Source organism: Sporobolomyces salmoneus (assembly GCF_050403485.1).
Source record: "Sporobolomyces salmoneus JCM6883 DNA, S_salmoneus_JCM6883_v1_ctg21, whole genome shotgun sequence".
Classification (NCBI taxonomy): domain Eukaryota; kingdom Fungi; phylum Basidiomycota; class Microbotryomycetes; order Sporidiobolales; family Sporidiobolaceae; genus Sporobolomyces; species Sporobolomyces salmoneus.
This window is the reverse complement of record NW_027481142.1, coordinates 124,463-150,386: the sequence shown is the minus strand read 5'-3', so window position 1 is coordinate 150,386 and position 25,924 is coordinate 124,463. Positions and strand designations below refer to the sequence as shown.

The 25,924-nt window shown below is 51.3% G+C and overlaps 7 protein-coding genes across 7 annotated transcripts; 2 read left to right on the top strand and 5 right to left on the bottom strand.

Annotated features, from left to right (window-relative positions):
• Positions 1-244: 244 nt before the first annotated feature.
• Positions 245-5,549, bottom strand: SEC8 (exocyst subunit SEC8; the record flags this gene model as incomplete). The annotated part of the gene is made up of 15 exons (XM_076631949.1): positions 245-286; positions 367-555; positions 621-831; positions 897-1,130; positions 1,208-1,470; positions 1,526-1,672; positions 1,739-1,884; positions 1,948-2,086; positions 2,150-2,641; positions 2,708-2,827; positions 2,890-2,982; positions 3,044-3,885; positions 3,941-4,043; positions 4,106-4,274; positions 4,336-5,549. The coding sequence occupies 15 exons, from the start codon at positions 5,547-5,549 to the stop codon at positions 245-247; spliced, it is 4,404 nt and encodes a 1,467-aa protein (XP_076488072.1).
• Positions 5,550-5,761: 212 nt separating this feature from the next.
• Positions 5,762-7,261, bottom strand: JCM6883_003867 (uncharacterized protein; the record flags this gene model as incomplete). Its single annotated transcript, XM_076631948.1, has 5 exons — positions 5,762-5,870; positions 5,947-6,035; positions 6,111-6,414; positions 6,476-6,860; positions 7,219-7,261. 5 exons carry the CDS (start codon positions 7,259-7,261, stop codon positions 5,762-5,764), a joined length of 930 nt encoding a protein of 309 aa, XP_076488071.1.
• An 816-nt stretch (positions 7,262-8,077) lies between these two features.
• On the bottom strand, positions 8,078-10,494 carry JCM6883_003866 (purine-cytosine permease family protein; the record flags this gene model as incomplete). Its single annotated transcript, XM_076631947.1, has 11 exons — positions 8,078-8,157; positions 8,217-8,346; positions 8,440-8,548; positions 8,615-8,630; positions 8,692-8,771; positions 8,832-8,907; positions 9,057-9,317; positions 9,459-9,957; positions 10,024-10,089; positions 10,156-10,185; positions 10,252-10,494. 11 exons carry the CDS (start codon positions 10,492-10,494, stop codon positions 8,078-8,080), a joined length of 1,590 nt encoding a protein of 529 aa, XP_076488070.1.
• Positions 10,495-10,909: 415 nt separating this feature from the next.
• Positions 10,910-12,902, bottom strand: JCM6883_003865 (uncharacterized protein; the record flags this gene model as incomplete). The annotated part of the gene is made up of 4 exons (XM_076631946.1): positions 10,910-12,189; positions 12,252-12,537; positions 12,603-12,822; positions 12,886-12,902. 4 exons carry the CDS (start codon positions 12,900-12,902, stop codon positions 10,910-10,912), a joined length of 1,803 nt encoding a protein of 600 aa, XP_076488069.1.
• A 392-nt stretch (positions 12,903-13,294) lies between these two features.
• JCM6883_003864 (uncharacterized protein) lies at positions 13,295-19,804 on the top strand (the record flags this gene model as incomplete). Its single annotated transcript, XM_076631945.1, has 24 exons — positions 13,295-13,666; positions 13,778-14,351; positions 14,418-14,620; positions 14,681-14,931; positions 14,999-15,066; positions 15,130-15,245; positions 15,309-15,601; positions 15,663-16,060; positions 16,122-16,423; positions 16,481-16,606; positions 16,669-16,764; positions 16,827-17,340; positions 17,402-17,595; positions 17,654-17,781; positions 17,841-18,155; positions 18,219-18,296; positions 18,365-18,461; positions 18,528-18,834; positions 18,895-19,073; positions 19,131-19,256; positions 19,323-19,374; positions 19,443-19,483; positions 19,551-19,712; positions 19,772-19,804. 24 exons carry the CDS (start codon positions 13,295-13,297, stop codon positions 19,802-19,804), a joined length of 5,025 nt encoding a protein of 1,674 aa, XP_076488068.1.
• A 3,269-nt stretch (positions 19,805-23,073) lies between these two features.
• Positions 23,074-24,888, top strand: JCM6883_003863 (uncharacterized protein; the record flags this gene model as incomplete). The annotated part of the gene is made up of 9 exons (XM_076631944.1): positions 23,074-23,185; positions 23,255-23,364; positions 23,424-23,552; positions 23,627-23,953; positions 24,021-24,073; positions 24,145-24,318; positions 24,385-24,474; positions 24,539-24,671; positions 24,739-24,888. 9 exons carry the CDS (start codon positions 23,074-23,076, stop codon positions 24,886-24,888), a joined length of 1,278 nt encoding a protein of 425 aa, XP_076488067.1.
• Positions 24,889-25,046: 158 nt separating this feature from the next.
• On the bottom strand, positions 25,047-25,723 carry JCM6883_003862 (DUF423 domain-containing protein; the record flags this gene model as incomplete). The annotated part of the gene is made up of 5 exons (XM_076631943.1): positions 25,047-25,055; positions 25,130-25,329; positions 25,415-25,448; positions 25,531-25,607; positions 25,669-25,723. The coding sequence occupies 5 exons, from the start codon at positions 25,721-25,723 to the stop codon at positions 25,047-25,049; spliced, it is 375 nt and encodes a 124-aa protein (XP_076488066.1).
• Between the last annotated feature and the right edge of the window lie 201 nt (positions 25,724-25,924).

The following is a 25,924-nucleotide window of genomic DNA, read 5'->3' as shown; positions in this document are numbered from 1 at the left end:
TCTTGTGCAGTGGTGATTCGTCTTTCTATTTCGTTTGTTCCTTTTGCTTGCTCTTTTCGCATCGTTCACTTGTCTTTGTCGAGAGTACCCAGTCTTCCGGCCTTTGACCTAGAAATGAAAACCAGATACCCTTCTCTCACCATGGATCCTCGATTGAGAGTGTTTTGATTCCTTTGCGAAGAAGAGCGAACGAGGGTATACTGAAGGCAAAAAACAAAAGGGGTATCACACAGAACAGTCTCGTTCAGTCTTCGCCGTCGTTGCCATTGTCGAGACTGAACAGCTCCTGTTTTCGGCGAGAAAAGAATCCGAGAAGAATATCAGCCAATGCTTGCGAGCGGGCATCTCGAGAAGGAGAGAACGTACGATCATCATTTCTCCGTATACTCTTCGATTCTTCTCGTTCGCCAAAGGTGCCCCAACCATAGAATCTGTACCTCCTGCTCCGGTCGCATCTTTCCCAGATTGGTCGATTTGAAGTTGGAGTTGGAGCAAGGTTTTGTAGTCATCGAATGTGTAAGACAGAGTACCCGTTTGAACTTCATCGAGCATTGCCTGAACAATCGCAAATCGAGTTGTCAACGAAGCGAAGTGACAGTAAGAGGTCGAGACAAACTCACTCTCGGACCTTTCCCGAACAGTTCCCAGAACTTTCTCGAACGATCGAAGTCGACTTGAAGGGGTTCGTCTCCGATGTTCTTCAGGTTTTGTTGTAGAGCGAGAATGTTTCGATTCATTTTCGAGAGACCGTACGAGTTTGCGAGTCGGATTTGTCGAGCGTTCGTGATCAAGAGTTGATCCATGAGGAGCGATAGACCAGCGAAGACGAATCTAGTGAGGAGAGACGGATCAGCGAATTCAGTAAGGAGTCGCTTACAAAGACTTCTTCCACTCACTTTCGTTCCTCTGGACCAAGAGTTCCCGCAGCGACTTCGTCTACTTGCGAGAGGTCTCCGTTCAGATCGACGACGCTCGGATCGGGTTCCTGAATGTCTTCGGCGAGTTGGTAAACTCCGTCTCGAGTCGCTTTGTCGAGGTAATGCATCGTTCGCAATCGGATCTCTATCCGTAGAGTGTAGAGGATCGTCGAGGAGAGTCGAGAGTATGCATTGAGGAGCGCGTCGAAAGGTCTTGCGAGATCAAGGAAAGGTCAAGTCAATGTTTGAACTCGCGAGGGAAAGCAGAATCAGGGAAAGATTCGACTCACCGAGACATATCTCCAGTCAAAGGTAAGCCTCGCGGCCGTGATCCGTTCTCCTCGTCTCGAACAGTACCCGAATCTTCTTCCGTGCCGTCTTCGTTTCCTCCTCGATTTCCAGAGGCTGGACTTCCGTCGCTACTTGAATATCCGCTTTCCCTCACTCCCGGACCGCGACCTGCGAAACCACTTCCGAGTCCCGTGCCTGCCGAAGGAGCGACTTGCTCGTTCGCCACAGTATTGAGCGCGGAGATTCGATTGACGAACCAGTCCTGTTGCGAGGAGAAGTCAGCAGACGAAAGGCCATCACAGAAGGAAAACACATACAAGACTCGAATACAACGTTGCGAGGGCCCATAGCTTCTTGCTCGGAGTGATGAGATCTTCGGTTTCGATAACTCCATTCCGTTTTCGGTCCAATTCAATCTTGGTTTCCTTCGCGAGCAATTCTCGAACTTTCGCCGATTCAGACTCCTACACACAGAAATCACTATCTGTGGTGAGTGAGAGACCTGCGAGAATGAGGATGAGACTACTGACAGGAGTTTCCTGGAGTTCCGAGAGGAGCGAGTAGAGTTCGTTCCAGCCTGCCCATTCCGCTGCTGTCTTGAGAGACGGCTGTTGAGTCGAATACGAAGCGCCTCCATCCGGCGATTGCGAATTATGGGTCTCGCGCGAAACGAGATCTGCATTGTTCGAGCTCCGTACGATTAGCTAAATGTCACTGCGGAGAGTGGCGGAGAACGTACCTTTGAACCGTTCGAGGCATCTCTGATAGAACTGATGGATAACGCTGACGATCAGTTGAGAGTAGTTGTCTCGATGGAAAGGCGTAGCTCGAAGCATCGAAGTGAGAGACGAAATGAGAAGCATGAGGTTCGAAACCGACTGCACATCGAGCAAGTCAGCTTTCACCATCTGGTACTGTTAAGATAGGGAGGGGAAACTAACTCGAACGATCGGAACTCTCGAGACTCCTTTCCAATTTGGGTCTTCTTGGAATGCATCGATTCCTCCGACGGCTTGGTGAAAGACGCTCGCGACCTTGTCTTCGAGCTGAGGCAGGAAAGTTCTAAGGACAAACTCGTCGAGGAAACCTCCGAACGAGGTCGAAGCGTTTGTTTCTTCGTCGTTGACGTGTCCGCCAGGCATGATTTCCTTGACTCGTTCGAGGAATGCAAGAGTCGGTCCGAAGAGAACAGAGACGTTGAAAGCATCGGCGGGAACGAGCGCTTTGTGAGTTCCGTTGAGACCGGAGGATCGAGAACCGTTCGAGAAATCGGTGGATGCGACGATCAAGGCTGATGTCGTTGTGGTCGAAGGAGCACCATCTGTGATGAGACCCGGTACTGCCGACTTGAGCGCTCGGTTGAGAGAATCTTCGTAGGATCTGAGAACTTTTGTCGAGTTTTCGAAATCGGTGTCGTTGAATTTGAAGATTTGCTGCGGTACCGGAGACAGCGAATCAGCAGCTTGACCGGACCAGAGAGATAAGCGAAGATAAGTCACCTTCGAAGCGTCGCGGGGTTTCGGAAACCGCAGGACTTCGTTAACACTGACAATCGGATTCCTCGACGAGACGGTACCGCTCTCGTCGTCTTGCAGGTAGTCATGTAACAGCGCTCGTACCTGAGGTCGAGAGTCGTGTGAGTCACCTACTGCATAAGGTTTAAAGGGTAGGAGGTTCTCACCTCTTGTTGTATCGGTTTCCACACATCGAGAAGTGAGAAGAGTAAATTTCCGCTCGACGTCTTGATCATTGAAGCGTCTTTGAAGTCTCGTCTCTGTGATGTGGATTCCCTGTTAGCTCATTAAAGCATTGACTAACCTCGGAATCGGACTCACCTCTGCTATTCTTCCCGCAACTTCGTAAGTCACTCGGAATCCTTGTAAGACGGCGTCGAGTTGTGAATAGAGAGTGTCGAACAGGTCCTTGAGTGTCTCGACACTGCTCGCAAGACTCGACGTCTCGCTCGCAGACAACCTCACACGTGAAGCAACTCCTTCAGTCGCCCAACTTCCTGCGGCCATGGCTGCTGCCGCCGACGACGAGGTCGAAGCGATACCTAGTTCGGGAGACGAAGGAACGAAAGTCGAAGGCGGTCTATTGACGGAGTTTCCTCCTCCTCCAGATCCTCCAGTCGAAACTCCAAACATTCCCCGACTTCGATCGTTCCTCTCCTCGACTTCCTCTACCGTGTTCTCAACCAGTGCAAACATTTCGCCTTGTACTCGTTGACTGACTGCATCGAGGGCGTAACCGAGTTTACCGAGAGCTGCGAGGGATTCGATCAGCATTTCGATGTAGGCGAAACTGTCGACTTCCGGATTCCTCCCTCCTCTCTGTCGAGGCGTTTTCTGTGTCGTCCCTGTCCCGGACCCAACACTTGAACCGTCTCCTGAAATCGAGCCTAATGTTTCTCCCGTTCCGAAGCTGAAACTACCCGTCGCTCCCAATCCCGAGGCATCCTCTTCCGCTTCTTCGGCCACGAGCATCAGTTCTTCGACGGCTTCGTCGAGCATTGGGTTTGAAGAAGGTTTCAGGGCGAGAGATTGGAGGAACCGTTGCAGTTTCGACATTCGAGGGAGTCGAGCGGTCGATCGTCCGGAAGTGTGGAAAGAAGTCGAGAGGTGAGAAGGAGTGGTTGAAGCGACATCGGCATCGTCTCCAAAATCGACCACCGGTACTGTCGGAGAAGAGGGCGTCAATCTTCGCGGAAAAGCAACGAGAGGAAGACTCACGAGAAGTTTGACCTCGAGTATAACTTTTCCATCGAACGTCGCAGTAGAAACTCTTGAGGTAGAGATGATTGTGAAGCTCTTCGATCAAGATCTCCAACATGACCTGCGAATTAGAAGGAAGAGTTAGCCACTGAAAACGCCGGAAGAACCGAGAACGAAGCTTGCCGTTTCTTGACCTTGAGCCCACGCTCTCAGATCTGCCAACGCTCCAATCTCTTGCATTTCCGGCTTGTTGAGAGTCTTGATACTTCTCACGAGCAACACGACAGCCGAAAGGAAACGTTTCTCTGAGAGGAGAGACTCTAACGATGGAGGCAATCGTAAAAGATGATCGCTGCGAAATCGATTCAAAGTCAGCTCGCAACGCCGATCAGCCGCATTAGGGAGACACTCACATCTCATCCAGGACACCACTCATTTCTTCCAGCATTCCCATTCGAGCGTACATTCCTGCTAATCCTTCCCGCCCTTTCCCCTCCAACATTTCTCTCGTTCCCATCAAACCCGATTTCAAGCCTCCGATTTGTTTCTGCGCGACACTGAGCGCTCCGAGGGTCATGTTATGTGTCGTGATTGATGTTTCGTACGCTCTGAAGGCGTTCGAGGAAGTTGTCGAAGGGTTCGCGACTGGCGACAGAGTCGATTGAATAGCGTAATCGAGTTCTGCTTTCAAGCGAAGGAAGGACGAAAGGGATTGTTGACGTCCTACTGAGGGATCTCGTTCTCGAGACGATGCCGGATCGAGGAGATGAAGCGCGAGGGAGACTGGATCGAAATCTTCTCCTCCTGCTTCTTCCGTTGCGACACTCGTCCCTCTTGCTAAGGCTGGCCATTCTGTCGAGACTTTTCTCAACACTTCGTTGACTTCCCTGAACGCCGGCGTGTCGGGGTATTCGTCTGGATTGAGAGCCGAGGAAAGTAGTTGATTCCGACTTTTCTCTTGCGGAGTCGAATCCTTTCCTGCTCCGCCGATTCCCTGATCGGCCAATCCACCTCGTCTTCCGTTTGCTCGTTTTCCTGCTGTCGAGAATGCTGATATGGCGTCTTGAAGCGCTGAAGGAACGACGAGAGGAGGAGAATCGGTAGATTGGTCGCCGTAACTAGGGGAATGGGGTCTCGAAGAAGTTGAAGCGTCCGACTCTTGATCCGATTCGTCTCTCCTTGAAGCATATCGTCTCGAAGTAGTCGGAGAGAGTCTACCGAATTGAGGAGAGGGGGAAGGAGAAGTCGAACCAGGGTTGGGTGAAAACGAGGGTGAATCGGGAGCGACGTCGCCTGGTCTCCCGCGACCATTCAGTTGATCCATCATCCTTCTGTTCTTGCCTTCTCCTCCTCTCCCATCTGTCCCGGTCACGCCGATGTGAGGTAACGAAGTACCATTTCCTCCTCCTCCTTCGAATCTACCACTATCGTTCCCTCCTATTGTTGCTGGTGATGGTGTAGCACCTATCGGTCTTCTAGTTGAGCGTTCCGGACGCAGTGGTGGAGCAGGAGGAATCGATGAATTGTCGTTAGATGAACTGAATCCTCCAGGTCCTGGCGCGTTGCTGCGTTGGGTAGGGTACCCTGTCGAGCTAGGAAACCCTGACCGAGGTACTTGACGCGACATCTGTGTCGGTTCGGCGAGTTGACGGAATAGTCGAGAAGTGGGGGAAGCGAAGCTCGAAATCTCGCAGAAAGGTTTGTATTCGCTGACGCTCTCGTTCCCAGGAACAATGGCGACGGAGCGCATTGCTTTTTGAGCTCTCTCTCGCAGCGAGGCGCAATTCTCTATCGAGCAAAGCGCACAACGAAATGTATAGTTTCAACACAATTCTTGACTTATGCTGAAGCTTGAACTCCAAATCTACTAGCTGCTTCATCGAAGAGTCTCTCCTTCTCTTGCAAGTCGACCAAGAAGGGGTAATTCGGTTCGACCGCTGCCAATTTCCTGTTTTCCCCAAGTTTCGAGCTCGTTATCAGCACTCGCCGCGGGATACCGTGGATGAAGCGGAGTCGGGGCTTACGAGATGGCTTCATCAGCTGAAGAAGCGGTTTTACCGGAATGGAGAGCTAGAGCAGCAGAGTTTGCCAAACTTGTCGGATGTTGAGGGTTCTATCGATCACGAGCAAGTCGTGGTCAACCCTTGTCTCGTCTCCGTGATCATGATAAAAGAGAGGAGAAATTTACCATCTCAAGGGCTTCTCTGACCGCTTCCAACGCCTCCTCCCATCTTCCCAAAGCCGATTGCGCAACTGTAACCCCAGCCAAAACTCCCTCTCCTCGTCCACCTTGCATCCCTTTGATCTCTTCGAATACGTAGTACGCATCTTGATACTTCGCTCGAGGTCCGAGGGAGAGGTTTGTTCGTGCGTTGAGGAGTTGGGAGAGGAGGGAATCGGAGGTGAAGGAGGTTACGGAGGGGGATTGAAGCAGGGAGGAAGAGAGAGGGGCAAGGTGAAGAGAGATGTAAAGGTGTGAAAGAAGAGCGAGACTACAGCCCGAAAAGACTAGTGTAAGCGAGAGTTTCTGCCGAAGAGCAAACTCGAGCTCACCATTCTTGATCTTTACCCAACTCGACCGCTTCCCTCAACACTTCGATTCCTTCTTCTCTTCTCTCTTCTCCCTCCAAAATCCAGATCGTTCCAACAACACCTCTCACGAACCTCCCTTCGTCGTTCTCCTCCAACCCTTGTTCCCCCAATTCTGCTAACAATTCTTCTAAATCTCCTACGGCTTCTTCCGTTGAACCGGAGAGGTACGTCGCAAGGGAAGAGACCGCTCGCGAATCGAGAGAAGGAGGAATTGAGGAGAGGAGTTGCTGAGCGGAGGAAATCGATGGAGGGGAAAGAGCGAGGTGGGAACGAGCGGCGTAGAGAGTGAGGATTGGGGAAGGGGAAGAGAGCTCGTTGTAGGCCGAGATCGCGGATCGGTACGAACCTGTCAGGCGAGAGAGGGGAAAGAGGGTCAGTGACGAATTCTCGCTCGAATATTCCGCTGTGATGAATATTTCTTGTAGTAGATCCTGTTGTGCTCGTGTCTGACCTCTGGCATGATCCCCATCAAGCGATGAGCCTTTGTGATCATCGTTGAACACGTCCTCCGCGACCTGATCCTCCCTCCAACGCTTCTTCCTACGGTATGATCTATACCATGACGTCCTAGTACATCATCGCATCCCACTGAGCCAGTTCATCGGTCTCCAACGCGTGTCCCCGAATGCTGATTGCTCCTCATCAATATCGACCTTTCCAAATGTCTGGACCGCTCCGGAAGTGGTGGAAGCCCACGCGCTTACCTTGTTGGAATAGCGTGATGATGTAGAATGATTCGGAATCCATGTTTTCGAAGGTGGAGCCGGAGGAAGTTTGAGCTGAAGGAGAGAACCAATCTCGCGAGCGTTCCTTGTCTCCCATCGCCTCACTCCAACTCCGAAATGGCCCCGAACTGAGTCTGTATGTCACATTGAACCCGAGATCTACTGTAGCTGCGGTTCCCGAATGATTCGCTTGACTGCTCTGCGTGTTTCCTGCGAATCGGGTTGTTTTCGATTGCTCGCTGTTCGGCAAGAGGGTTCAAGCTTCAGGACGTCGGGCGTACGCGAGCTATACAGTTCGACAGTGTGCGCCCCAGGGTCACGATGAGAATTGGAAGCCTCAGCCTTGACAGAGCGGAGGGAGGGAAACAAGCAGACCTCCTCCACTGCTTCATCCCTCTGCTGACTCGCGGTTCAATCGATTCGCCCAAGCTGTCGCTTGACTGCTGTTATGTGGCTCTTGAGCCTGAGGAACGTCGAAGTGGACGGACCGCGCGATGATAGCGCGCAATTTGCCCGAGCTTCGAGGCTCTGTTGGGGTTTCTCGTTTCAGGTCGCGTGCTCCTGCGGCCGCACTGGATCTGTTAGGACATAGGTACGAAGCGTACAGACTAGCATGGCGGACTCGACATCGGCCTCAGTCTAGGAAAGCCAGAGAAGGGAGAACAATGCGTAGTGTTATTTCGAGACAAAAGACAGAGAGGGTTTTCATGAAGAGTCGAAAACGAAGAGAGGTATACAGGATAAGATAAGACCTTACATCCGACTACAGAATAAACTCACATACACGAATGCAGCTAAAACGGTTAAACATGAAATGAAAACTGATAGCTTTCGCTGTTTAACGTTTGTAGTAACGGATTTCGATCGTACGAAAGATGGGGTACGTAAGGATCGCCATAGCATAAGCCAACTCGAAACCTGTCAAGATTCAAGGGGTCAGTTTTTGCTCGACGAGGGCAAAAGAGAAGAGTTCGTACCGATATCTGCACCGTATGAGCTCTCCGGTTCCGTCACGGCGAGAGCGACAGGTCCAACGAACCACGTTTGACTCATGGAGACTACGATGAGCGGAATGCAGCACAAGATCGTGGCGAGACAGGCGTAACCCTGGGAAGGCGAAAGGGACAAAATGCGTTGGCGTCAGTTCGCCACCTCGAAATACGTCAAGCTGACAAACTGGGAGAAGGGAAAGGAGCTTACAGGGGCGAGCTTCTTGTAATCAGCATAGTGATCAGCGTTGATAGGTCCGATCGGACCGTTCTTCCTTCTGAACCAGAATACCTCCATAAAAAGAATCGCTGAGAAGAACCTGTGATGAGACAAAAGGTTAGTACAGGCTGATAAAACTGAGAAGAGGAGGCGCGAGTCGACGAACGCAGTGTAGTATGCAACTGTTGGCAAAAAAGTTGGATCAGCCTCGGATCGCAGCAGACTAGGATAAGAGCTACTTACGGATAGCCGAGAAGTCTCCTAGAATTTTCGAGTAATGATCTTTTCCGACGATGGCGAGGACGAGGTAGACGGCGGTGAAACTGCAAGGAGCGAGACAAGGATGAGCTCACGTTCGAGCTGATTACAGCCCGCTTACTCACAGAATGACGAAGAAGATACGGGGGACCTTCATGAGAATAGGGTGGAGCGATTGAAGACAGAGAGCACCGGAATAGGCTGTCGAAGGGAATGAAGGTCAGCAGCCATTCTGAATAAACCGAGGAGAGTGAGGAAAACGACGAGAAAAGGTGGAACACTCAGTTGTCACCCATTTCTCGCTCGTCCCCCGTCGTTCACGCTTGCGTACGAGGATTACAAAGACTTACTGTTGGCGGTGTTTGCCGAGGTGACCGATAAACACAGTACAACCAGAAGGAACTTTCCGAATCCTCCAGCGGGTTTAAGGATTTCTCCGACGACTCCTCCAAGGGATTCTTCCTCGAACGCCGTAGCGTAGCTGTCCTTTGTCAAAGCGGCAAAGGAGGCCGAGACGGAGCAGGTGAAGAAGATTGGGAGCCAGGTTCCGAAATATGTTGCGATCCAGATGGGCCAGGCAGGGGTGTCCGAGGGTAGCGTCATGTTGTAATCTGTTCACAGAGTATCGAAAGTAGCGAGGGGCAGACGAAACGAAGAGGGGGAGAGAGGGGAGGATTGGAGGAAAGCGTTAGATTCAAACCTCGAGCTGCGAAGAAAGGGAGTGAACTTTCCTGCTGCGATACTTGTCCAACCTGATCCGACCGAGAACATGATTCCGAAGAACGACAAGACATCTCCGACGAGAGCTTTGCCCGAGTCCATATCGGCAGTTTTCGCATGAACGTCGTAATTTCCTCGAGTTCCAAGGCCAAGGATGATCAAGTAGATGATGAAACAGGCGATCCAGGCGTAACGTTCCCAGTAATGCAAAATCCTGTATCCTCCAACGCAGACGACGAGGGTGATGATTGTCGAAATAACGATTCCGACGGTGAGGGAGAGACCGTGGTTGATCGCACGGAGTGCTTGAGCGGCGACGAGGGCGGCGGTGACGGCGTAGGCGATCTGGGTGAGAGCGTTGAGGACCGAGAAGATACCAGTTCCGATAAAACCGCCTGCGAAACGAGAGAGCGCCATGGTACGAAGACCGTATCGAGGTCCGAGAATCGCTGTCGTCGCCGAGACTGTGCATCCGAGGGCGGTACCACAGGTAATGACTGCCATAGACGTCGGGAAGTCGAGAGTGAAGTACTGACGAGGTAGCGAACAAAGTCAGCGAAAAGAGGAACACAGAATCAGGCGAGATCGCCAACTCACGAGGGATCCCAAGAACCCAGTACCGAGACAGGAGAAACTCAAGTTGACCGAGAACCAGAAGAACATCTAATCCTCGTCGATGACGGTTAGCCGAAGAGAGACACCAGGCGAGATTTCGAGTTTCGAACGAACCTGTCTCCAGATGATCTGGAACAGACTCAACTGTTGTACATACGACTCGTGTCAGCTACTCCCGAAGTACTCGTCACCGCGTTCGAGAGAGCTTACATGATGATCCCGTTGATCCTCCGGTACTCGCTCTAACGACCTCGTCTCGAATCCAATCTTCTCGAACCAACTGTTCAATTTCGCAAAAGGTCCAGTTGCGGCTACGACATCTCCATCTGCTACGTTAACCGATCCGAGTCCTGCACCATGTGCCGTCGGAGATTGAGTCGAACTAGTCTGTTTCTCGAGGTCGAGCTTGGAGTCCGAGTTGGGGGTCGAGGTCATCGAAGCTCGGCGAGACATGTCCCTCCTTCGTGTCGGTCGTCGTGAGTCGTGTGACTTGAAGGTGGGAGAACAGTTTCCTTAGGCGAGGCTTTGAAAAAAGTCGAAAAAGGCTCCGGATTTTTCAACCCGGTCATTCGACCGCGTGTTGAAGAATTTGAACTATTTTAGTGCGCGATAAGATGATAACGCTTGTCCTTACACATCCGTCCTGTTCTTTCCGTTCGTCTCGACGTGGGGGGAAAGAGAGAGAACACTTACGAAGCGGGACAGCCGTCGACGTCTGGAAGGGATAGATAGGAGCCATGGAACGAAAAAGTCCGACGTTCGATAGTTTTCACTTTTGACGACGACGACGACGGATGAAAAGACTGTTAAGGATTTCAATGGGTATAAGACTTTCGAGGGTATACTGTACTCTAGAATCAGACTTCGTTCAAGCACCATTCGGTAATGGTGGTCGAGCTGAAGTCGAGACTCTCCTCCCCATGACACTTCTCGCTAATCCGCTTACTCCACTCACTCTCCTACTCGCCTTCAATTCCTCCTGACTTCCTTCAACTGTCGACGAGGGTCTCCTGACTGTTCGACCAAGATCCGAAGTGACTGCTCCGGGACCGATCGTCTTACTCAAACTATCACTTCTCGCTCGGTAATTTGCCGAACTGACAACTCTCCTCCGTTCTCCAGCTCCTCCCACTACTTCTCCATTGACCGCAGTTCCACCATTGACACTTTTCGCGAGACTCGCATTCCAAGGAGGTCTAGAGGACGCTCTCATTCCCGTTGTAGGAGTCGGACTTCGAGAAGGGAGTCCACTCGGAGTGACCGGTCTCGAAGAAGATGAAGATCCATGTGCTGAAGAAGCCGATAGTGATGACATTCTCGAATGAGGACGAGTTGAAGGAACAGGAGGAATGACTGGTGCCGGAATCGACGATCGGGGCCCATGAATCGAAGAGCGTAGGGAAGAACGAGAAGGAGGTCGAGTCGAGACGGGGTGACCATCCGAAGTCGACGACGAGGAGGAATGATGATGTCCTAGTCGAGAAGTAGGTCTCGTACTCCTTGCAAGGTTTGAGCGAGTCGTACTTCTCGCGAGTCCGGAAGAAGCCGCCGTCGCCGAAGTCGGACTCATCGAAGCTCGAGGAATCGCACTACCCGCCATGACGAGGTTCCTCCTCGAATCCAATCTTTGCGTGAGTTGTTTCACTCGAGACGTCATCATTTGCATGTCTCGGATCATCGTGTCGGCTCGTCGAGGCGGAGGGAGTTGAGAAGTTTTGACTGGGGAGCGAGAACGAGGGAACGCGGTTGTAGAGGGAGATTGTGGGAGCATTGATCCGATTTGCGACATACGCGTAGAGCGGGAGAGGGTCGTTGAACGGGGAATGCTGCCGGGAGTTCCGGAATTTCTCGTAGGTCGACTGAGGGAAGCACGAATCGAAGGGGAAGTCGGGAAAGGTGATGAAGGGGGAGGAAGAGGATCGGAGAGGTTGACAGAAGGTGATGTTTCGTTTGAGGGAGGCGAAGGTGAAGTAGGTTGAACATTGATCGAGCGAGTTTTGAGATGATTCGAAGTTGGAGTATGATCTGGATCGACGAGGGAAGTCGCGGGAGGAAGAGTAATGGTTCCAGGGGGGGTGAGTGGTCGTGAAGGTCCTTGAGGATTCAGCAGTGCTGAAGAGCGGACGATCGCGAGTTCCTCATTGATATCTGCAAGGAAACAATCGAACTGAGCTTTTGGAAACTCTCCGCTGACTTCGCGTTTGCCTTACCTCTGAGTTCGTCCTTCAGTCTCTGCACCTCTTCTTCCAACTGTGCTTTCGTCACGAGTTCCTCCTCTAGTAACGCTATCCGTTCGAGAGACTTGTTGTACCGATTCTCCAAATCTTGTAAACTCGAATCCTTTTCCCGCTCACTCTTCTCCAGGTCATCGTTGTCCAGCTCCATATCCCTCAGTTGATCTCGTAGCTTCTTCTCGGAGGTTCTAAGCGATTCCAACTCTCGTTGCATGTGAGTTATCGTTGTCGTATGATCCCTCAACGCTGAAGTGTATTTCGACTGGACGCAACGATTCCAACTACGTCAGTAAACACACACGACGTAGACAGAGGATCGTGGCTGACCTTCCACTCCTCCCGGTCCCCCTGTACCATCTCGAGTTCCCTCCTCATCCCTTTTTCCGCCTTCTCCATCCTCTCCAATTCTTGTTCGAGTTCATTCTGCAACTCTTTGCTACTTTCGGTGAAATCTTTGATGTCTTCTTCGGCTGCAGCGAGTTGAGATTGGAGGGAAGAACAGAGGGAACGATAATGTGCAAGGGCCGCTTCGGAAGACGTGAATGAGCTACTACGAGCGTGTCTAAATCAGTTTCGATAGTATGTGAGAGCTATGGGCTGAAGGACTCACGCGTCTGGTTCCTCCATCTTGAATGGAAAGATGATCGAACGTTCAGAAGTTTGTTTGGTGAACGGAGGAAGTTCAGTCGGGTTTGGCTGTCTGTAGCTGGACGCCTGGAGTACCCTGCGCGATTCTGGTGTTCAAAGATGTCAAGGCGTTTGACTGTCGTTGGTCAGAGCGAAGCTGGAATGCTCGTCGCGAAACTTTCGACACCGCATTTTCACTTTCTTTTTCGGCGGATTTCGGCGCTATACGACAGGGTTGATACAGTACTGTAATCGAGTCGACTCAGGAAGCAAAAACAAGATGACTCCGACTCGATCGAAGACCATGCGGTCATTTTTGACGATTTTCTTCCTCTCTTCACTTCACTTTTCGCCTTTCGAACCTAGACTCAGAGCAAGAGTAGTCTCATTAAATGCTCGTATTCGCCCTCCAGGCGCTCAAGGCTCCTCCGCCATCGAGTTCCATTGTCCCTCCGCTCTCACTCCTCGGACTCGAACTCGTCGCAGCAATCTACCTCCTCGCGACTCGACCTCGAGGACAAGCGATCAAATTACCAACTACGTCGTCCTCAGCCGCTGTAGGGTTACCAGTAGTAGTTGAGAGGGATGAGGAAAAGGATCCGAATCAGTTCTACAGCAAGTTGAGGAGGTGGAAATTGGCTACGCTCGCTGCGAATGGGTTCGTCTTGGCGGTGCTGTTGTTTAGACTGGGATGGGAGGTCACAGTTTTGGACCATTTTGGGTGGAGAAGAGCTGTTGAGAGGAGTGCAGAGATCGTCTTTTGGGTCAGTCTCGCTTTCTCCGCAGCGTTATGAGCTATCAAGCGACAAGGAATCCGGAGGTGAGCTGCGAGAGGGTGATTTCGAGCTGACCGAGAGCTCGTTTTCGATTTCTAGTCATTCACTTCTTCGCTCGCTCTCGCTTCTCTCCCTCTCTCAAATTCTGATAGGTCCATCGAGCGACACTGGGCCTACACCGTCACTCTCACGATCCTGACCGGCGCAGCGTGTTTCGTCACTTTCCTTCGAATTCTTCTCCCTCAATCGACTCATCTCTCGATTCTCCCCTCAACTTTTCTCCCCAAATACCTCTACATCCCTAATCTAGTTCTCCTAATCCTATCAACTCTACTCCAAACCACCTCGTTCGTTCTCTCCGGCACTACACCTCGTTGTGCCCCTCTTCTTCACCCTCACACGAAATCCCCCGTCGTACTCATTTCGTCCTGTTCGCCTCTCTCGTACATCTTCTTCGGGTGGATCTCTCCCGTTCTCGCTCAAGGTCTCGAAGCGGCGAATAAGAATGAGAGTGTCAACGAGAAAGATTTACCGGTTTTGCCTTCGCAGGATCGGGCGGTCAATCAATGGGAAATGATCAAAGGAAGTAAACACTACATGGAGAATGCTCCGAAGGGGATGAATCCATTGTTGTGGAGGATTCTGGTCGTGAATAAGAGATTGTTCCTCTGGCGTGAGTTTGCTTTCACCTCTCCATTTTGATCGTTTCGTGAGCTCATCCTGTGTCGATGCTTTGTAGAGGCTGCACTCGCTGCGATGAACTCGGTTCTGTACTATCTCCCCGCTTTCTTCCTTCAACGAATCGTCTATTTCCTGGAACTACGTGAACAAATTACGATCCCGGAAGATCCCAATACGGAATACACCTCGTCTTCATGGGGATACCTCTTCTGTGCCGGTCTTCTCGTCAGTGCCGTTGGAGAAGCTCTCGTAGCTGGTCAAGTTAGCTTTCCAACTCTTCATCCACCTGAAGGGTAGAGCAGCGCTGACAATTATGTTTAGCTTTGGTTCGTTTCCAACTCGATGCTTTCGACCCGAATCCGAGTTCAACTCAACACTCTAGTCTTTGACAAAACCCTCAAACGAAAAGACGTTTCGGGAGTTTCGAACGCTTCTTCGTCTTCGGAAACGGAAGCGGGAGAAGAATCTTCGACGAGTGGAGGAGGGAGCGATGAGAATGAGGAGGAAGATCCGGAGAAAGGGTTCGGGAGTAAGAGTAGTGTGTTGGCGTTGTTTTCGATTGATGTCGATCGGTGAGTGTTTCTCGTTGACTTCAGATCGCGTCGTAAACATTGAACTGGGTAACGAATAACTTCACAGTGTGGCCGATTTCGCTGTTTGGTGTTTCTCGCTCATCGATGCTCCTTTGGAACTCATCATCGGAACGAGTAAGCGTCTCTAGGAGTATATCGAGCGACTCGAACGCTGATTTCCTACCTCGAGTGCTACAGTCTTCCTTTACTCTCTTCTCGGTTACGCCTCGCTTATCGGTATCTCTATCGCCGTTCTCTTCTTGCCTTTGAACCACTACACTTCCAAGGGCTTCGCTACGACGCAAGACAAACTCGTGAGTCTCGAATCGTTTCCTTCTTTCCCAATCGCTGTCCGCTCACTCCAATTCGATGAGTAGATGAGCACTCGAGATCGTCGAGTCGGTCTCATGCAAGAAGTCCTCTCGTCAATTCGTATGCTCAAGTACATGGCGATCGAGAAACCGTTCGAAGAACGAATCCTGAAAGCTCGAGATGCCGAACTCGCTCAATTGAGGTGGAACTATCTCCTCGAGGTCTCGTTCCAGGCTATCTGGAGTATATCACCGATCCTCTGTATTCTCGTTTCGTTCTGGGCATACACTTCGCCCTTGCTCATGAATCGCAACTTGACTCCTTCGGTCGCATTCGCTTCGCTCGCCGTTTGGAACGAGTGAGCTCTCTCAAATTCGATGCAGGATGAGCATTGTCACTGACTAGATCTCTGTCCCTAGACTTCGATTCGCATTGAACGTCATTCCCGATGTCCTCGTCAACTCCCTCCAGTGCCTCGTCTCGCTCCGACGTATCAAGAAATACCTAGACGAACCCGAGGTGGAGATCGTCGTTTCGCCCGAAGATGCTGAAAACTCGCTCAACGATACTCCCTCGATCGAACAAGTCGAAGTCGCATTCCGAGACGCTACCGTCACTTGGCCTCAGAACGATCCGAAAGAACCCATCAAGTCGGCGAATGGAACGACTTCGACTTCGAATGGACATGAATCGAGAGCGTCGAGTATGATGGCGCCAAAGAGTTTCGAGTTGCAAGATATCGATGTCGAATTCCCTAGGGGAGAATTATCGCTCATTTGTGGTCGACTAGGATCTGGAAAGACTTTACTCTTACTCGGCAAGTCGATTCTCTTTCTCTTTCTCTTCAGGGATTGAGCTCATTCTCTTCCGGTTTTCAGCTTTGCTTGGAGAAGTCGACGTCGTTTCCGGCACTGTCACCTGTCCTCGTTCCTCGCCCGCCGCGATCGCTCTACCTTCTCTCGACTGGGACAAGTACCTCACCGAATCGAACTGGATCGCACCGAACCAAACCGCGTTCGTTCCACAACAAGCGTGGCTGCAAAACGCGAGTGTCAAAGACAATATCTTGTTCGGATTACCTTTCCGCGAAGAAAGGTACAAGGCGACTCTCGAAGCTTGTAGTTTGACGAGTGACTTGAAGATCCTCGAAGATGGAGACGAAACTGAAATTGGGGAAAAGGTGAGTTTCTTCCGACGTGTCCTCGCGTGAGACTAGCTGACTCTCGTCGATTGACAGGGAATCAACTTGTCTGGAGGTCAAAAAGCTCGCGTTTCCCTCGCTCGTGCCGTTTACTCTCGAGCTTCGACTTTACTCTTCGACGATATTCTCTCGGCTGTCGACGCTCACACCGCCGCTCATATCGTAAGTTGTACTCAGTCTCAGCTCAAACCGTCCGTCGAGCTAAGAACTAGTTCCGCTTGCAGTATGAGAACTGTCTGAAAGGTCCTCTTCTCGAAGGTCGTACCGTCATTCTCGTCTCGCATCAAGTTCAACTCACTGCTCCAGGAGCTGCCTATGTCGTGGGTCCCTTCCTGTCAGGTTCGTCACTTCGATTATTGACCTCCCTTACTTATTCTTTCAGGTTTCCCTCGAAAACGGTCGAACCTCTTTCGTCGGTTCAGCGCAAGAGTTCCTCAACTCTGACAAGTTCAAGGCGATCGACGGTCGAGATGACAAGGATGAACCTGCCGCTACCGAATCTACACCGAAGAAATCGACCGAGAAAGAAACGAAGAAAGCTCCTCCACGCAACAAATCTCTCTCGGCGATCATCGATGCTGCAACTCCAGCTTCTTCTACCGAAGTCTCCTCCGCAATTGAAGCAGAGTCGGATTCGGAGGATGAGGAAGATATCGCACGAGAAGGAGGCGTCGAAGGAGATGACAAGAACGTACCGAAAGTTGAAGAGAAGAAAGCTCGCAAGCTGATCGAAGACGAAGGAAGGGCAGTTGGAAGAGTCTCGGGCGCTGTCTGGCGATTGTACTTGAGCTGCATGGGAGGAGCCGTCTTTTGGGTTCTCTTCGTTCTCATTTTCGGAGGAGCGAAGATTTCGGATGTCGCTCAAACTTGGTGGCTAGGATTCTGGGCGAGAGCATGTGAGTCAACTCTCAACTTTGAGCTTGTTGCTTCGCTCGCTGACTTGCATCTGCTTGATAGCTGGAAACGGACAAGCTCCTCATTCCGTCACTTATTACCTCAGTATCTACGCCGGACTCTCGATTCTCGCCGTCGTCGTCGAAACGTTCCAATGGTTCATCCTCTACATGGGTACCCTTCGCTCGAGTCAACGACTCCACAAGATGCTCCTTCATTCGATTTTGCGCGCTCCTCTTCGATTCTTCGATACTCAAGTGAGCTATCCTGACACGGCAGCTCGATGGTTTATACTAACCTCCTCCTTTGATCTAGGCTCTCGGTAGAATTCAAAACCGATTTGCGAAAGATCTCGAAGGAATCGATTCTGGTCTTCCCGACAATTTCGGTCGATCCTTGATGTACGGTCTCGGAGTTCTTACTACTCTTGTCGTCGTCTCCTCGTACGTCTCACTTTCTCTCGTCGAGGAAACCGAACGCTGATCTTCACTCTCCCTTGCAGAGCTGCACCTGCATTCTTGGCCGGTTTCTTGATCCTCTCCCTCGCCTATTACCGCGACGCTCGACTCTTCTCGACTTCGGCTCGCGAGTTCCGACGACTCGACTCGATCTCGAAATCTCCTCTATTCAGTATCTATGGCGAAGCTATTTCTGGAGTTGCGGTTATTCGATCTTTCGGAGCGAGCGCTCGATTCCTTTCGCTAATGCTGGACAAGGCTTCGTCGAATGTTACGTACTACTGGTACCTCTGGGGTACGAATCGATGGCTCTCGGTCAGGTTCTCACTTCTCAGTGCTCTCGTTGTCGCTTTGACTGCGTGAGTGAACCCTCCTCTTTCTCTTCGTTATTCAGCTGCTGACAATTGCGCGTGACGTTCCAGCTACGTTCTCATTCGGGCGGATGGCAAGATCGATGCTGCGACTGCTGGTTTCTCTTTGACTTTTGCGCTCAACATCAGGTAATCTTCTCTTCTTGTCGAAAGCTGGAAGTCTGGACACCTCACTGACTCTATCCCATTCGAAACAGTAATGATATCCTCTTCCTTGTCCGACGCTATACCCAGTTGGAACTCTCGATGGTCGCTGTTGAACGGATCCGAGAGTACTCACTCATCAAGCAAGAAGTAAGTCTCTCTTTGCCCCTGCTCTCCTACATTAACTCCTGCTCACGTTGCTTCCATTGGAACCAGGCACCCGAGATCATTGAACCTCGTCCTCCTGCGCATTGGCCTCAGGGAGAGATCGTCGTGAAGAACCTTCACATTCGATACGCTCCTGAACTCCCCGACGTTCTCGACGATCTTTCGTTCACGATCAAGAAGGGAGAACGAGTCGGACTTGTCGGAGCGACCGGATGTGGAAAGTCGACTCTCGCATCGTCGTTCTTCCGTTTCGTCGAGGCAAGTTCGGGTTCGATTTCGATTGACGGGATCGATATCTCCAAGATTGGTCTCCTCGACCTTCGAAGTCGTCTCACTATCGTACCTCAAGATCCTGGTAGGTCCACACATTACTCCATCTCGAGTCGCTTGCACTGACTGGATTCCTTCTCGCTAGTCATTCTCTCGGGAACGCTTCGATCGACGCTCGACATCTTTGGAGAACACGAAGACTCCGAGATCTTCGAAGCACTTCGTCGAGTTCACTTGATCAAGGAGTCCGAACGTCCCGATGAGCAAGAAGCTGGAGCGAATCGTTCAGTCTTCTGGAACCTCGACGCGGAGGTAGCTGAAGGAGTGAGTGGTCTCTTCCCGAGCTACTGCATACACTCGACTGACCACGTCTTTCCGCAGGGATCGAATTTCTCGACGGGACAACGTCAACTCGTTTGCATGGCTCGAGCTCTCCTTCGATCGTCTCGAATTCTCCTGCTCGATGAGGCGACTGCTTCGACCGATCTCGAGACTGATGAGCTCATTGTGCGTACTGTATTTCTAAGTCTCATCGATGCCTCGATTACTGACCCAGGTTCGCTTCTTTCGCAGACTCAAACGATTCGCTCTGAATTCTCGGAATCGACTCTTCTCGTCATTGCGCGTGAGTCCTCTCCAAAGGCTAGTGCACGTTCTTTGACGCCGTGCTGACATCGATTTGTGTTGCTCTAGATCGTCTTCGAACGATTGTCGACTTTGACAAGGTCATGGTCGTAAGTTTTTGGTCCTTCATTCGCTCTCGGTTACTCCACCATTGATCCACAATCTCTCTCCTGACAGCTCGACAAGGGACGCATCCTCGAGTACGATTCTCCGGCGACCCTCATCAAGGACCCGAACAGTCAGTTCCACTCGCTTTGCCGAGCTGGAGGCAAGAACGAATTCCGAATTCTCGAAAAGATGGCACTCAAGAAGACCAGGGTCACTCACAAGCCGAGAAAGGTACGTAGACACTCGGTCCCTTCGCTGCCGAGTCGAGCTGATGGTGGTTTGTTGTCTAGCTCGTGAGACGGTCGACTTCGAAGAATGAGTGAAACTAGAATTTCTCTATGCTCTCTATGCGTAAACAATCGTTATACTTGACTCTCGTAATGCATCTAATGTGATTGATACAAGCGTTGGCGGAGAGCGTGTGAGAGCTAGCATTACCGGAGCTTCAAGTCTCGCTCACGCCAGTTTTGACTGGAAAGCGTTGCTCGTGAAGGTCCGTTCAAGCGGTGGCGACCGAAGATTCGATACAGGTCATTGATCATAAGGTAGGAGTCACAAAGCTAACGACACTCTGGTAGGCGCGAGAAGAGGAGTTGGCAGACGAGGAAACAAAAGGAAGCGAGAATGACTACCGCTGCAAAGGACCAGATAGTGACTGGTGGCGGGTACCTGGAAGGGGAGGCTAGCTTCACGAGATGCAGTCCCTTAGTCGAATTAGACGCTCGCATAGCACGGTTCCTTGCGGAGAACACGGGCCTTAAATGAATCCCGACTTCAGCATCGAAAGTTTTCAAAGGCGGGAACTGGACATGACCCGGGCGCCTGAGGTGCTCTACGGCAGCCTCAACAGGGCTACGCGAGAGCGAATGACCAGCATACAAGGCCCGCTGATGAGTCCGAATGAAGGCATGCTCGAGCCGCAGAGCACCGGGCTGCTTTCGTTCAACAACCATGTCTAGCCTGAGCTCACTAAAGCAGTTGAGCGCACTGCGCTGGAGGCGAGCATTTGACTGAGACCTGCTAGGTTAGAGCGTAGGAGGAAAGAATGCCGCCAAGTTTGGCGGTCAACCGGAAAAAACGCTCAGACCAGAACGGGTGGTTCGCTTCGTCCAGCTAGTGCTTGAGAGGCTTGTGGGAAGGGGGCAGCGTTATGAAGAGGTAGAAGGAAGCAGAGGGTAGGTCCAGACTAGTGTCCGAGTAATGGAGGGAGTGGCGAGGAAGAAACAAGAAAGTGACGGGCAAAGTCACAGTGACGTTTCGACCCTGTTCGAATCGGCGACCAGAGCTTGAAAGCAGCACCTCGACATATAGACGCAGTATAGCCCGCCGGCACATGGCCTCGGAAAGCAGGCGAGACGAGCGAAGGAAAGGAAGAGGGGGCAGAAAAAAAGGGGGGACCCCGGACGACGACGAGAACTGCAAAAAGCGATGGAATCCTTCCTGGCCGGGAATTGAACCCGGGTCCCACGCGTGACAGGCGTGTATACTAGCCACTATACTACCAAGAAGCCGATTTGTTATGTTCCTCGTTGAGTTCTGTGGTATATATCCTTTTTTTGTTGCTATTTCTCGCTCCTTGGCCCTCCTTGGCCTTCCATCAGGTCATGCTAGACAGTAGTTCTTGCAAACCCTGCTCATTGGAATCGCAGCGGCCGAAATAAACGTCCCAGATTGCTTGCGAAAGCCTTGAGCTTGGCTCGCAGCAGAAGCTTTTCTCGCCCTCTTGTGACGCCTTCAAAGCTTCGAGTTCAGCTCATCCTCAACACACACAGAGCCCATTCGACGGAAACAGCCTCTACTTGAGGGGAGCCGCTGAGAAGCTAGGATTTGACGGTGAGGAACGACCGAAAAGTCAAATCCGAACGGACGAGTGCGAGCGGCGCAAGATTTGCAGAGAGCTGCGAGCGCCTCAGTGGAGTCGATACGAGGGAGCTCTTTCCCTCACCGAATTCGCTCTGTCGTCGCGCGCCACTCGCAAAGCCAGGTGATCAGTGCTGGTCAATTCTCTTTTGCCGGCCCACCATTCCCGTCAGCAGCCTGGTTATATGGCTCAGACAATACGAGGTCATCAGATAACTCGATGAGTTGGCTACGACTAATGGCTTCGAAGATACTCTGTCCTTGGGGTGATCGAGCTGCTCTCGCAAAATTCCAACAAATCTATTGCAGCGAGCTTCGGGGAAGAGTCCCTCTGAATCCATGATCTACGTGGTAGCCAGACGAGGACGCAAGCGAGAGGAGACTGAATCCGAGCGAGACTAACCTCCCGTATGCGGCTAAGCGAGAGCAGCAAAGGAAGCAAAAAGAGAGAGAAATGTTTCTCCTCGACCTCAAAGCGACTCGACTCGCAGAGACTGCAATCGAGGGTCACACAAGTCTTCGCCAGCAAAAAAGGAGCTACCCTGCTGCAGCAAAAAGTAGGTTTTGCCCCCACACAGGATCGAACTATGGACCTTTCGCTTACTAGGCGAACGCTCTGCCACTGAGCCATAGGGGCGCGCATGAGCAAGAGTTTAAACTTTGCCAGAAGATAACAATGCACAATTGACGGAAGAGTCGAGACATTCACGTGCTGCAGAACGTTGAGGTCGACCCCAACCTTTACCGCGGAGAGCCTGAGCGACCACAGCGCTATGTTGTCAGGTCTTTTCGCACTCGATTCCTAGTGTCATTGACAGACGGAGGCTGTTGACGAGTTTTACTTTCCTATAGTTTTCTTTTCTCCTTGCTTCTCTCCATTTGGGCAATACCTTGCTCAGAGGCTGTACATTGGTTCCAGATCCGCCGAACTATGCTTACACTGAGCGACACCTCTAGAATGAGGATACTAACAATGAAAGATTTCGCTGCGACGCTCGTTTCGGCTCGGGGCTCTTCTTGGTTCTACCCTCTCCACCTTTCCCTCTTTCCTATTTGACACTCTGGACTCTCTACCTGAGCCATGGCAAGCGTGGTTATGTCGTTGCCCTACTCACGAGATCCCTCACACTGTGAGTTGCGATCAAACTCTTCCGCTTTTCACCTCTTCTCGTATGACACTGACCAGACCTCAATTGCTTTCAATGACATAGCTGAGAATACCTTGTTTGCTGTTCAGTGTGCATGTCTCGAGAGCGAGATGCTGACATCTCAAACAACCGTGGCTCGAGCGTGAGTTTTCTTTCTCCTTCTGTCTGCTCACAGCGGACTTTCACTCTGAAGCTGTTGCTTTGCTCGCTCCCATGCCTGCATCGAAAGATCTCACAGTTAGCGTACACGAAACATTAGCGATCCGGCATCGACCGCAATCTTTGCGAACTTCAAGCTTGAAATTGTGGAGATTTCATTCTCCACACATGCGGACGAACGAGAAATGAAAGGATCTCTCATAGCGCGTAGCAGAATTCAGCCGAGGCAACAAGAAACAGTGCTGGCGAATCAAGGGAAAACCGCGAGCGATGAAACCCTGCACAGAGCATGACTCAAGTCCTTCGAAATCGAGGGTGTATTGTCGAATTGAGGATTACAGTAATAGATTACAGTAGGCAATTTCCCCCTTCCTTCTGGCGACCCCCGCGTTACTCCATCTTCACCACTTCATCAACTTCCGACCATGCTCTCGCGAACTCGACTATCCGCTCGTCAACTAGGCGTACAACTCAATGCCGTCCGATCGGTATCGGTCTGGTCAAAAGTTCCCGCTGGACCTCCCGATCCGATTCTCGGCAAGTTTAATCCCGTCCTTCCGTTGCTCATTTGCTGGACCGCGAAACTGACTCGACTTGAGTGCACAGGTATCACGGAAGCGTTCAAGAAGGATCAGGACCCGAAGAAGATCAACCTCGGGGTGGGAGCTTACCGTGACAAGGACGGGAAACCTTACGTCCTTCCCTCAGTCCTCGCCGTACGTTGCATTCTCTTAGCTGTATGCATTCCTTTTGAGCTAACGGACAATTCACGTAGGCCGAGGACAAAGTAATCAGCCAGCGAAACGACAAAGAATATCTGCCGATTACCGGATTGAACGAATTCACGAAAGCTGCCGCTACTTTGGCTTATGGTCAAGATTCCAAACCTCTTAACGAGGGACGAGTGAGTCCTGATCTACCCTCTTGAAAGGTGGTGTTCCATAGCGCTGAAAAACGATTCCGCTTTCCGAAAAAAAGGTTGCAATTACTCAATCGCTTTCTGGAACCGGTGCCCTGCGTATCGCCGGAGCCTTCTTGGCGCGTCACTACCCTCACTCGAAAACGATTTACCTTCCTGCCCCGACCTGGGGTAACCACATCCCTATCTTCAAAGATTCCGGACTCGAAGTCAAAACCTACTCGTACTACGACAAGAAGACGGTCGGATTGGACTTTGAGGGAATGAAGAAGGATTTGAAGTCGATGGATGACGGAAGTATCGTTTTGTTGCATGCTTGCGCTCATAACCCGACGGGAATCGATCCCACTCGGGAACAATGGAAAGAAATTTCAAACATCATCAAGGTGAATATCCTCTCTCGCTCTCCTCGTTGTACGTCTGCTGACGACGATTATGTTGTCTGTTTGATAGGAAAAGGGCCACTTCCCTTTGATCGATAACGCTTACCTCGGATTCGCGTCTGGGCAAGTTGCTCTTTTCTCCTTTCCCGTCCGAAAGAAAGACGTGGTCTCATTCCCTTCCTACCTTTCCTCAGATCCGTCGACAACGACGCCTTCGCTCTTCGTCACTTCATCTCGGAAGGTCATCAACTAATCCTTTGTCAGTCGTTCGCGAAGAACATGGGTCTCTACGGTGAACGAGTTGGAACTTTCTCGGTCGTCTGTGAGTCTCCCGAGGAGAAGGCCAAGGTTGATTCGCAAATCAAGATGTGAGTCCTTCTCTCCATTTGAATCCGCTGAACCTGAAACTGATTCTGCCGTGGGTAAATCCGCAGTTTGGTTCGACCGATGTACTCGAACCCTCCTGTGCACGGAGCCCGTGTTGCCGCTACTCTTCTCACCGACTCGAAACTCAACGCACAATGGTCGGTTTCAAAGAATCGCTCGTTTCTTTCTCCAACTCGTTACTCACCCTTCACTCGTCGATAGGCTCTCGGAGGTCAAAGGTATGGCTGATCGAATCATCGGCATGCGTTCGACCTTGTTCGATCTTTTGAAAGAAGTTGGATCAAAGAAGGATTGGAAGCACATTAAGTCTCAAATCGGAATGTTTGCTTACCTCGTGCGTCTCCTCCCTCTCATTTCCAATCATCTCTCAGAGTACAAAGCTGACGAGTACTTGTGTACAGGGAATCACTCCTGAACAAGTCGATCGTTTGGCGCAAGAATACCACGTCTACTTGACCCGAGATGGTCGTATCTCGGTCGCCGGTATCACTGATCACAACGTTAGACATTTGGCGGAATCTCTCCACGAGGTTACCAAGAACGATGCCTAGATATCCGTGTCGGAAGGAGACGGAGTTTTTCTCTCTTTTCGATGAAAATTACGTCTGAACCTTTTCTTTCGTGAGCGTGTGCAAATACAAAGAATCAGTCCCTCTATCACAGAGTCTTGATCGGGAGAGGATGTGCGAAGAACGCTTGCCAAAAGAGGTTATAGAAGCTGTCCACTCACGAAAAGACCAGAGTCAGCGCGTTCCATGATCCATGACATCTAGGCCAGCGAAACGAGCTTACGAGACTCAGGTATCCTCCGATCATCAATAGACCTCCGACAGGAGTTGAAGGTCCGACAACTTTCGTCAGACCCCCCATCTTGCCCTTGAAGAGCAGGAGAGCAAAGATCGAACCGGAGAACAAAGTCGTACCAGCGATGATCAGTGGAACTGCGAGACGCTTCGAATGGACGGGGTGCTGTGAAATGGCGAGTAGGGCAACTATCGATGCGAAACGTAAAATGTCGGAACGAGCTGAGATGGTCAGTCTCAATCGGCACTTTCGTTCCGACCCGTCTCCACTCACCTCCGTTCAAGATCGCATATTGACTCGCCATGCCCTTCGTGGAAAGCGAAGCTTCAGCTTGACCCGGCCAAAAGGAAGCTTCGATCTTCTCTGCGTGAACTTCTGCTTGCACTTACCCATGTAGCCGCTTGATCGCCTAGTCTTCCTTTCAATGCGTGCGCACCGAACGCTCCACTCATAATCCCCGAAGCGCCTGTCGAGAGAGTCGGTTTCGCGGTCAGTTCGGACAGGAGTGGGAGAGCGGCGAGACTGACTGAGAAGGGCTCCGGCTTTCCATGCTAGTGCAGATGAGGCATGAATGAAAGGCATCTGCGTGGATTCGGGAGGTCGGTCGGTCGGGCGAGGTGAGTGCAAGAGATCGAAACGAAAGAGATTGGTCGGTTCCTCTCCATCCCTTCACTATCGACTCTGATTCACCTTGCTCGCCGATTGTCGATAACTACACGGCTTGGTCACCAGCGCAGCTTCGCCTCGTCAGAACCTTTTCTTCCCGAATCGAGTCCCCCACAT